General features: G+C 40.1%; 2 protein-coding genes across 2 annotated transcripts; both read left to right on the top strand.

Annotated features, from left to right (window-relative positions):
* Positions 1–735: 735 nt before the first annotated feature.
* LOC139657087 (microsomal glutathione S-transferase 1-like) lies at positions 736–2,743 on the top strand. Its single transcript, XM_071534798.1, has 4 exons — positions 736–847; positions 1,765–1,897; positions 2,007–2,098; positions 2,209–2,743. The coding sequence occupies exons 2-4, from the start codon at positions 1,781–1,783 to the stop codon at positions 2,453–2,455; spliced, it is 456 nt and encodes a 151-aa protein (XP_071390899.1). The 5' UTR covers positions 736–847; positions 1,765–1,780; the 3' UTR covers positions 2,456–2,743.
* A 1,133-nt stretch (positions 2,744–3,876) lies between these two features.
* Positions 3,877–6,567, top strand: LOC139657086 (microsomal glutathione S-transferase 1-like). The gene is made up of 4 exons (XM_071534797.1): positions 3,877–3,945; positions 4,480–4,625; positions 4,733–4,824; positions 4,963–6,567. The coding sequence occupies exons 2-4, from the start codon at positions 4,500–4,502 to the stop codon at positions 5,207–5,209; spliced, it is 465 nt and encodes a 154-aa protein (XP_071390898.1). The 5' UTR covers positions 3,877–3,945; positions 4,480–4,499; the 3' UTR covers positions 5,210–6,567.
* Positions 6,568–12,425: the final 5,858 nt, after the last annotated feature.

Genomic DNA, 12,425 nt, shown 5'->3' with positions numbered 1-12,425 from the left:
AATTTACTCTTTTCATGAAGTACACTGATGAGCTGAATCCAGGTAAAAGCCATTATCTCTTGTTGATTTGCCCTATTAAATTAATACCAATCATAAAGTGTATCTTCCTATCCAGTCTCAGGACCAATTCTGACTCTTACTGAACATTTATAACGCAGGCTGTTGGAATGGCTGTTCTCTTGTATCTCTTTGTCTTGTAACATTAAACCACAGCATGTTTCTGTGGGTCGCCATACAGCATCATGGGTGGCGGACTGTTAGCCCTTCATACCTACCTGTCATCAGATATGTGAATCAATAATGTCACATCATGCTGTGAGTTAATGTTTTGCTCTTTATATTTTCCTGTTTTAGCCAATGGACAGACACACACTGCAAAAATATCAATCTTACCAAGTAATTTAATGGAATAGTCTATTTCTTTTTTTTAAAAACACAAAAATCTGCCAATGATGTGAGACAGATTGACTTGTTTCTAATGCATATCAACTTGTTTCAATAATTTTATGCTGGTAATTTTTTCATTTTTAAGCCTAAAAACCAGAGTAAATAATTTGTTAGAATGGACATTTTTTGCAGTGTGTATTACTATACTTGTGAGGACCTTCATTGACTACGGTACCTTCATTAGAGGATTTATTTATCTTTCTGTCTTTGTGAGGCCATTTGATTTGCATAAGCATATAAATATAAGCACACACACACACACACACACAGGTTTCTAATGCTCCTCCAGTTTGTTTTGCAGATATAGTTGGCCCGCCTCCTCAGTTACCGGGTGACAGGTCGGCTTCCCTTTATGTAACAGATCCCAGCCTGCTCCACTTCTAAACAGTCACCACAGGCGGTAAGACAAGCCTTTACAGTCTAAATTCTACCTTATTTATTACAATGGATCGTGTATACTATGTTTAGTTTGGCTATACCTCTAAGAATGTCAGGTTTTGCACATGAATTTACTTCCTCCAGTTTGGGGGGCAGTTTGTTGTGAAACTCCTATGCAAAGAAATACAAGCTGAAACCTGTTTGTTCAGTAGTTTTGTTGCAGCAAGAAGGAAAGGCTGTTTCTGTTTGCCTTGATCGGTGTGCACATTCACTGCATTTATCATGTTACACGTTTATCATGTATTTTCCATTCACTATCATGAAGACACAGAGCAGAGGCACCGCCCACACTGTGGTCACATTTCTAGTAGGATAGACAGTTTCTCAAGGCTGATACTAATACTGTCTGATTTTTTTTTTTTTATTGTGTATAAAAGAAGAACCTTTTGCTCGATTTTTTTGTACACCTTTGTTAATTACATTTTAAAATTAGAGTTAGACATTGACTAAGTTTACATGAACAACAATAATCCAACTATTGGCCTTATTCTAAATAAGACAAGTAAGCTTAAGTTTACATGGTTTGCTTGTAGAACTATTCCATTCATATTCCTGTTTACATGCTGCGGAGCAAAGTCCAATTAACAGGACAAAGGAGAATCACTGGAGCACATGGACAGTTTAAGCCTTTATTGAAAACTTCATGATATCCATTTCCCTCAATATCCTGAACATGATAAATGTTGGGACTTGGTTCTGCTGTTCTGACTTGTCATCTTTTTCCTCTGTAAACAAGTTTGCGAGTGCTGGAAGGCAGAGCGTACACTGTCAAGCAGTTGGCAAAAAGCCGTGAATTCTCTGATAGAGTCAGTTGGATTAAGGTGTATACATGTCTAAAATGCCCTTCAAACCTTCATGCACTTCCTGTTTGTCATCCAGGTTAAAACCAGCAGAGATGGCGCAGTTTATGGAAGACGAGGTGTTCCAGGCCTTCTCTACCTACGCCACTATTGTCACCCTGAAGATGCTGCTGATGGGGCCCATGACCGGGTTCTTCCGCTTCACACGAGGGGTAGGCTACAACCGTAGTGTCTTAAAGTTAGTTAAACAAAACTGCAATGCCCTCAATACACCGGCGAAAGTAAAACCTAGTAAAAAGAATCCATTCTGTCCCCGTAAAGGCCTTCGCAAACGAGGAAGATGTGGCTGGAAAACCTGAAGAGGAGAAGAAGAAGATGCTGCGAAGCCATCCGGACGTGGAGCGAGTTCGAAGGTACGATCGACACAGCTTTGAAATATAGACATTACACTGACTTGAGATTTAAGCTTTTGACTTTCAACTTTAGTCTGTTATGAACTATATCTTGTGCTTTTGTTCTCCAGATGCCACCAGAATGACCTGGAGAACATCGTTCCCTTCGTTGTGATCGGTCTGCTCTACGCTCTGACCGGACCGGATCTTTCCACCGCCTTGCTTCACTTCCGGGTGTTCGCCGGCTCTCGGATCTGCCACACCATCGCCTATGTGACCCCTCTGCCCCAGCCCAGCAGGGGTCTGTCCTGGATGGTGGGCATGGGGATCACTTTCTCCATGGCTTACAGGGTGATCAGCACAGCGCTCCACCTGTAGAGGAGATACTGTACCTCTACCAGGTACAAATATCTGTGTACACACATGCACATTCCGACGTGAAACTGCTCTACTTTTATACATTTTGCAGTAAATTCATTCCTTTTTTGAGTTCTCTTGATGTCGCAGCAATCTAACTAAGTGAACTTGAGTGTTAAAAGTTCCTTGCATACGCGCTGACTTGCTAGAAATATTGTCATGCTAGGAAAATGTCTTTCTAATAAATGTTTCTATCAACTTTGTGTATTGTATTCATAATTACTTAACAAAATAAAATACTAAAATATCCTGCGTAGTAGAACTACTATTGCTTGGTGGAAATTTTACTTAAATGTAAGTAAAATTACTGGTGCAAAAACTGAGTTACATCTTAATAAAGCAGACATTTTTACATATCTTGCAATGTAGAAGGAGAGAGAGTTCAAAAAATTAATCTTAACAGTAAGATTTTGAAAGTCTGGTCATTATTCAATCTGTGATTAAAGTAAATTCCCCATCTCTTTTATTCAATAACCTTACTACACTAATGTTTATTTTGCTTCTTGTCCTATTTATCCATGTAGCTAACAACCAGGCTAACACAAACCAATAATACTGTAACTGGATGGATGTTTAATGTTTAACTATATGAGTTAATACATTAATTGATGGTGAACAAATGCTTAACTAAGGCATGAATAAGTTACTTCATGTTAACTAAGTAATTAACAAATGCAATTGTAAATGCTGTAATGAAATTCTGTTCATGACCTGTTTATGACCGATCTGTCTCAGTTTTGGAACTTCCTCTTCCATTATAAACCATTTAGAAACATTAACAAAGCATGCCCCAAACCTACAGAGACATTCATTCATGTCTATTACCAATGGCTTACAAATCCATGTGAAACATTACTTAAGGGTTCCTCGACAATGAAGCATCCAGTTGGTCTTCATTAAGTATAATACTAATGGTTTACTACAGTGAATAAGACCTGAATCCAAAAAAGGGACAGCTCTTTATGCTTCACAAAGGGCTACTTCAGCAAATCATCAATCAAATTAATTTCATGTTTTCACATGCTTGAACAGGTTTGATGTAGATGTATTTCACAGTTACACCAGTTTATGATGCAGTGCGTATAGAGAGCTAACAAAATGTGTACTCTCTAATGGATGCGATTTAACATGTTGCAAAGTACAACACTGCAGTCAAAGCATACTTTAGTAAAAGTAAAATTACTGACTCTTAACAAAAGTGCAAGGACACAAAAAGCTACTCAATTCCAGCACCAGAAGTAAATGTAATGTGTTCCTTCCACCCTTGACATTAACAATAGTAGGTCTAGTGAAAACTGTTAGTGTTCCAGGGCAAGGCTCCTACCACACATTACGTAACTTGGTTGAATTCCAAGCATTCATGTCTATCTGCACTTTGGACAGAAACGCCCACCAGAAGCACTCGCTTTTTTTGCTGTTCACCGTGACGGAGCAAAACTCTCAAAGACAAGGTAAGACCCAGTTACTGTGTGCTAAGCTCTGAACTGCACACATCACATTGTTGTTGCTTTTGCTAAAATACGGATACGCCATTTGCATTCGTGCACGGCCTTGTTTTCCCTCCTTTTTCGGTAATGTGTGTAGCACAATGTTTATGTGGAAAGGAGGCATCCACTCCACTGATGCTTGATACGTTTTTCTATCTGCAAAATCTGGTGGATTCCTTTACATGAAAACGCCCACAGAGCCCGACTTACTCTGTGCATGCACATTGTATGTCGACCGCAATAATAATGCTAACAGTAAGATTGGATGAGACAGCACAAGTATTAAAGGTAGAAAATGATGAAAGTGTGCAATATGCTGTAGGTTGTTGTTGCTTTACAGATCATAGTTCAGTTTTCTTTCCATAGCTGCTAGGTTTGCCATTGAAATATTTATGTTGCAAGTTGTAACTGCCACATTGTAATGTTTACTCTGATACAATGACGTTCTGACATGTAGACTGTAGCGGCATTAAATATTCATTTTCTGTTGTTCTCCAGTGTGATTTCTCGGAGGTAGAATGGCAGCGCTGACCCACATGATCGACAGCGAGGTCTTCCTGGCCTTCTCGACCTACGCCACTATTGTCATCCTGAAGATGATGCTCATGGCACCTATGACCTCTTACTTCCGCTTGACGAGAAAGGTGCCTTTACATCGCCGTAAAGCACGGTACACTGTTAATTTATTCATAAAGAGGAGTAGTTCCATATAGTTTCAGACCTGACCCCCCTCCCTCTCATATCCCTTCAGGTGTTTGCGAACTTAGAAGACACCAAATTAATTTCCTCCACAGAAGACAAGAAAATGATCCGTGTAGATCCTGATGTGGAACGAGTCCGCAGGTACAACCAGCGACGAAAACAGAACACAACATAAAATTCTCTGGAACTAGTCCATCTAACTAGTCCAGAATAAATTTAGCTTTTTTGGCAGCTGAATGTAACCAGTTGTTGTCCCTAAACTGATATTTTTTTCTCCAGATGCCACCAGAATGACCTGGAGAACATCATTCCCTTCGTTGTGATCGGTCTGCTTTACGCTCTGACCGGACCGGATCTTTCCACCGCCTTGCTTCACTTCCGGGTGTTCGCCGGCTCTCGGATCTGCCACACCATCGCCTATGTGACCCCTCTGCCCCAGCCCAGCAGGGGTCTGTCCTGGATGGTGGGCATGGGGATCACTTTCTCCATGGCTTACAGGGTGATCGGCATAGCGCTCTACCTGTAGAGGAGATACTGTACCTCTACCAGGTACAAATGTCTGAACACCATTTCAATTTAGCAAGCAGAAATATCTGTATACACACACACACATTCCTACATGACTGTGTAACCACTCTACTTTTATATATTCAGCAGTAAATTCATTTCTTTTTTGATTTCACTTAATTCTACAGTAATTCAAGTTTGAGGTTGTTTAAAGGTGCCGTATGTGGCATTTTTAACCATCAATATATCATTGTCAAATTGATCGTGATACCTTGGTGTAATTACTATAAACAAATGAGACCATGATAGAGACGATTGGTAGCCTCTATCTCACGCCAGTGGTATTGTCATGCCATGCCATGTTTAGCTTGTTGGAACACCCACATCCAAAACTATTTTTCTGAATTTAAGTAGGGTTGATTTTATTAGTGTGAATGTAACTGATAATTTAGACTTGTATTACCCCGAACTGCCAACATCGGTGGGTTTGCTGCCATGTTTGCTGCTTGTGTTGACACAGGCCCACTATTTGTGCCGCCCCTCCCCCCCTTTGCGTCTTTGACTTTACTGAAGAGGATAAACATGTTGGAAGTGTTTTTTTTCCATTGGCTTTTTCACTCCTTGCACTATCTGCCATTGCCAGAAAGTCTGAAAGCTTTATCTGTTTTTTTGCTCTGGAAGAACAGCGCCCTCTTCCTGTTTTGTGCTGTAATGCAATCCACGGGGCCATATCGGACCCGGCGGCACACAATGTAAAACGCAGCGTAGAGGCTACAGATCTTCTCAGCAATGGTCTCATATGTTTACAGTAATTATACTAATGTCTCAAAATTAATGTGGGAATGAATTATTGATGTTAATAATAATAATACACATAGCATCTTCAAGAAGCTATTGCTACCGTTCTTTCAACATAAAATAGTATTACAGCCTGCTCCCTTGAAGATTGTGAAACACATCTGCAATGTCATTTATGTTATTATGTTCTATTGCCTAAGTAGCAGCCTATGCCTGTGCTGAATTGGAGCACACTCAGGAATAATTTGAACTTGATGAAGGTGCCTTGCTGTATTAGTATATCCCCAGTCTGAACCTCTAGTAATAGCTTTCTGTTTCCATTAAGAGTAATAGTCTACATTTGATGTAGACTCTAAAATTACTTCAGAAAATGAATTGAAATTCTGAGCATGCGTTTTATTTTATTTATCTTTTTTATGATATTCTAATACATATGTTGGATCATTATTCATTTCCTGTATTGACTGAAAATGAGATGAAATTGAATCATATTTTGATTACACCACTAGCTAATTTCAGAATGTAATAATGTGTAATAATGTGCTGCCAACTGATAAAACAAATAAAATGAATAAAGGCATGGGGAAAATGACATATTTTTTGTGATATTAAAGAGGTGGCCTGTTTCTGAAAGTGACAGTTGAATTGCCATACAATGTATTTGTTAATTACTGCACAGAATGTTTTTTGCTTCATTTTCCCTGTCAGTTTAGAGTGGTAGGCTTGAAAATAGATTCATGTTCTGCTTGTGGAAGATAAGTACAAGACGTGACTTTGGTGCTTTGAAGGGTTTTCTTTCTTCCACTAGAGGGAGGCATTTTAAAAGTCAACTGAGTTGCTCCTCATTAGGAGTCATTTATGGACCAGGTGCAGCTCATAAAAGTGCTTCAGCTCCAGCAATTAACTTCATTAGCTTTGTTGAAAACATTCCCCTGTATATCCCACAATACAGCTTTTATTTCATTTCCAACCCAGCTGAGTGCAGAAACACTGTGCAGGATGCAACATACTGTATTTATGCAAAGACTTTCTGTTACACAAATGCGTGGGAAAACTGCAGCTTAGATATTATTTGACCCATTTTGTTAACATTCTTAGAAAGGATCATTAGATTCCCACTTTCGTTTGGTGTTGGCTGTTAGGAAACAAAGTGAACTGACTTGTTTAGACCTGTCAGCTGCTGATATGATGAATGCTTTGCGCCACACATGAAGGTGACTGGCGTCAACACAGACTAGTGAAACCCATGGGTGGGCACTGTAAATAGCGGAGTGAAATTACCATGAAGGCTGCTTTGGGCGGCTGCTTGTCTGCATTGTGTCCTGTCCCTGTATAAGTAGAGGAGTTTTATGGGAGCTCATTTGTTCAGGACCCTTGGCCCTCCAGGGTCTCTCATTCCTCAGACGAGCCAGGCATTTCACAGCTGGGGTGAAGGGGGAGGAACCCCGACTCTGAACGCCCCAACCACCTTCTATAACTAACAACCTCAGACACACCCTGCTCTTTCACAATGCATGCAGAGTGTATGGGTGGATTTTGTCTGTGTGTATGTATGCAAAAATGTACATTCAAGCATGCAGCTTACCGAATGCGTGTATGTATGTGTGTATATCAGCAGCTTATGCCGTGTCCCTCTCTTTCTCTCTATCCTACTCATTATCTGCCTGCCGTATTGTACAGTTTAATATATGACAGTCTGATTAGATACAGTACTGTCTCCAGTTGAAGATGTTACCTCTCTCCGTCTGTTCGGTCTGCTTTGTGTCTGCGTTTCATTAGCTGTCATCCACATCCCTCAGTTCTGCCCCATGCCTTATTGTTAGGCTGGTTAACTGTACAGCCGCTTAATTAGGCACAACTTCAAAGTCACACTCCACACCGGCGCTGAGGTGAGGCAGATATTTATATCGTACAACGGTACCCTAGGTCCTGAAAAATTAATGAACGGTTAGAAGGAATCCGACTCATGGCTGGCGAAGAGAATTATGAATCAATTGGGTACCACCAGGTGGACATTTTGAGGCCACATTTTCTTTACTCCCTTTCTTCTCACCGTGGAAAGACATTCTGCAACGGTAGCAGATATGTACAAATGTGTGCTATCCTCTTGAGCATTTCCAACAATAAAGACCCAAGCTTGCTTTCATCCTACCTTTTACCAGCCATCTCTGTAACCGTGATAAGCCTACAGTATAACAAAGCTACAACACGCCAGGCTACAACTCTGCTTATCCCCTCGCTATGCAGATGCACAGACTTGGGCCTGCCGGATCGCCTGAAATTTTGTGAAATGAACACGATGTCTTACAATGCAAATACAAGAAATATGTTTCCCCACCACGAAAGGGTTACATGAAGGAGGCATGACTAGAAACAGTCAGTAGTCTGACATTGAAATAGTGTGGTGGATAGCAAGGGTGTTGAGGTTGGGGTGGTGGATGGATGCCTTCAACTCCAACAACCTGGGTTTGATTCTCAACTCTTACATAGAAGATTTCTACTGAGTTCTTTAACCTGTTCTTCCCTGCCGCTGTCCGTCATTACAAATGCAGGTTGCACGGCCAAGCTTTGTTCAAACCCACAGAACTTTATTTTAAATTCTAGTCAAGATAACAAGTTTTCCAAAGACACCAAATATGTCATGCTACATTCAGGCAAATGTGGATATAATGATGCACAAACATCTAGAATTTTTTCCATTTGATGTAATGGTGCAGCCATAAAAACATGGCTTCTTGTATTTAAATATTTCATTCAATATAAGCAGCTAGAGCTTCAAGAAAGCGTTGGAACAGCAGATACAGAATATGGATGTGACCGACCGACAGTTAGGAAAAAAAATGTCTAACTTTGAAGCTACTTAAGGGGAAATTTAAAGGTAAAGTCAGGGTACAAGGGGTTAACCAAGACCAAAGCCTTTCCCTAACCTTAACCAAATAGATTTAGCTGCCTAACCTTTACTTGCCTAAACTTAACTGTTAGCTAACCTTTTCACGTGACGAACTGGTGAAAATGGCATGTCCAATTCATGCTATTGTCACATACTCCAATTTGTGTGGTGGACGAACGTAATCTTCACATAATTCGCGTCCACAACATGTAGTCTAGCATTTCAGACTTTGTGCTCATTTCACAAAATTTTATGAGATCACATTGACTTGGGCATGTAGGTAATATATGCGTAAGCCAACAGTCTTACAAAATTTCTTGAAATGAACGAAAACTCTGGAACACAAATTCTGTTTTCTCCACCATGAAAGGATTATGTGACAATAGCATGAATTGGACACCGGTTGTCACGTGAAGCGGTTAGCTAACAGTTGAATTCAGGCAAGTACAACAACTGTATGCTAACACTATATGCTGTGTTAGCAAGTGTTAGCATGTGCACTGGACAGAACTACCTACCGGAGGCACAGAGATGATTTTTGACCAATGGGCCAAACTCCTAAAAACTCAGTGTAATCCTTTAAGAGTAGGGCTAGGTTTAGGCAACCAAAAGAAAACTCTCATGGAAGACGAAACTAGGGCTTTTGAAAAAATATCTAATTGCAATTATTTTGACTGATATTGCAATTGCGATATCATTTGCGATATTAGATTACATCATTATTCTCATTTTCATTGAAAAACGTATTAAAATGACTATGGTGTGATTTTTGCGGGGATCTGTACCAAACAAAGATGCTTTCTTAAGTCTGTAGAATATGATGTGTAGGCCAGGACATCTCTGCAGCACCACAATATTTCATTTAAAATTTCATTAATATTTTGACACACATTTCGCCTTTAACTAATACTGCACCTCCTGCGATTTGAAAAATGCAGTAGGCCATATTGCGATTTCGATAAAATTTCGATTCATTGTTCAGCCCTAGAGGAAACCTTCACTCACAGTAGAAAACTTCTTGTCATGAGTTGAAGGTAAATGTATCCACTCAACCCCAACCCCCCCCCATCCCCACCCCCACCCCCGACCTCCCACCCTTACTTTCCAAACTACTGCCTGTTTCTAGTCGTGTCTCCACCTAATCCTTTCCTGGTGGGGAAACGGCTGTCTCACTTCTCGCGCACGGAGCTACTCTATTTGCATTTTAAGACATCGAGCTTATTTCACACACACACACACACACACACACTAAAAATCCAGGCTGACCCCAATAGCCAACTGACTCCTCTTCATATGTTTCAATCTGTGGCTGAGCGCGGCTAGGGTCAGCAGATTGCTTATGCTGATCCCAGTGATTGGAGTGCAGGTGATTACCATAAGCAATTTAAATGTTATTGATTTAACCTCCTGCACGCTGTAATTGAACACCTAGGCCAAGCGCCCACCTTTACTCCCCCCCCCCCCCACCCCCCCAACTGTCTCTTTCTTTCTCATTCAGCTTCCTAGATTTCTCTCGCTCTCTTTCCCAGCCCTTTCTCAGCTCGCTGTTCTATTATTTTAACCTCTCTCCGGTTCTTCTTCTCTTCCTCTACTCCCGTCGCTCTCCATGCTGAACTGCGGGCCTCTCTGTCAGACTGTATCCCCGGGCAAAGGGAAGTGGTGGACGCACCAGTAGCCAATCAATAGACAGTTTGTCATGGTAACAATGGAACTGTTCAATTAACAACCGGCAGTGGATAATTTACAGTCTCACCATCATTACTTTTCCACTGTGTGTGTGTGTGTGTGTGTGTGTTAGGGAGGGCTGGGGAGAAGGAGGTGGGACAAAAAACAGGATTTTTTTTTTTTGTATTCGTAAGAATCATTTTCTGATAATTCCGCTCTTCAATAGACTGTTATTACTAATCACCAACCTTAACACAAAAGCCCAATTTCTTACTTAATTACGATTTGGTGTTTTTAGATAACAAGGACAGTGTGGTTGTAAATTACAGCGTGGAATTGACAAAAAAATGATACTGGCAATTCTTTCATTAAAATATTCCCAAATCTGCTTCATATCTCCTTCATTATACTGAGCCATAATGGAGGACTAGATTCAGCGCTCAGATCAATTAATAAATGGAGAAAACTCCACCTGGGAGACACACTCGTGCATTCTCCATTTTTCATCACGCTCTGCCATTCCTCACGAGGGATCGCAATTTCTTGTTTTAATATTTTAGTGCTCTAACTTAAGCTTCAGAGTTCTCTCCAGGTAGCACACTAGATCATCTTGACATTTCAAAGTACTGAAACCTTTGGAATAAAGTGTTTTTTATTAAATTCTATTAACATAATTTATGCTTGTCAGGCGCCCCACCTCAGTGGCAGCTGAGTTGGGGCTGTAGAGAGGCTGAACCGCCATATTTCATCTTGTGGTCCCTCAGATAGAAGACTGGGGCCGGTAAGACACATGTGACACAGTGGTGATGATTAGTGCAGGAGACAAACTGCCCAGCACTCAGTGTCATCATTCACTTACTGCTTCAGCCTGGCATAAACCACAGGGAGTGTCTGAATAGGATTAATATGGCGCTCTTCATTTAGCTATCAGCTGTTCCAAACAAAGAAACTCTGTTCAATCAGTCAAACATGTAGAGTTTACAGTAGATCATAATACAGTCCTCAAGTTTCTGGTATACTAGTGACCACTGTTGATGTTCAGTAAGTAGAATGGGTGTCACTCACCCTGACTCTTACTCATGTCTTTATGTTTACATGTCAGTTGCAAAGTGTAAAGTCTTCACTTGACACTTAAGTGATAGCAGGTCATCAAAAGTATCTCAAAAGTGAGAAAATGAGAACTTGTAGCAGCAAGATAAATGGTAAATAATCTTAAATGCTATGCCACTAAGTGTGGCAGTTTTGTGTAGGACATTTGTAAAATTGACATAAAATATTATATAAAAATAGAATACTGTAATTTTTTTTTATCATATGTTACTAACTGGGACTACTTTTTTGTATTTTTTTGTTTCCATATGAATTGAATTTGGCAGGTGATGGGAGACTGTTCACAGCAAAAAATCAATGCGCAGCGGATGAATACATGGTTGCTCATCTGAAATAGTTCCAGAATAAACCTGGCTGCATCAGCTATACTGAGTTAATGATGTTTCAGTTTTAAAATGTATGAATCTACAGGCCATATAATAACAACCTCTAACAACTTTTTATTACTAAAAGGTCAGTCTTCTTACTTTGGATCAGTGTTGCCAAATCTCTTCCAAGGAAAGTAGCTATTAGTGGCTCAAAAAGTCTGAACTGAACTAAATTGAAACAATTGCACATTATACACAATCTATTTCACTGAGTGAAACTGAAGTCATTTGTACTGTGTTTCATTGATCTTGGTTTGGTTATATGAGTTGGTGTATTACAGGGGGTTGAATGAATTATTAAGTGAAGTGAGGTGTTAGTGTTAATATTCCAGTTATCTATCAGAGTACAGGTTATTTTGTAGATTTTCGTACATGTACCACTTGTAGGGTTTCACTTCATTTTC

This window comes from Centroberyx affinis, unplaced genomic scaffold (assembly GCF_046629955.1).
Source record: "Centroberyx affinis isolate AG114_WGS23_722 - 3 ecotype Tasmania unplaced genomic scaffold, CSIRO-AGI_Caff_v1 ptg002627l_1, whole genome shotgun sequence".
NCBI lineage: Eukaryota > Metazoa > Chordata > Actinopteri > Beryciformes > Berycidae > Centroberyx > Centroberyx affinis.
This window is presented reverse-complemented; position numbering and strand designations above follow the sequence as displayed.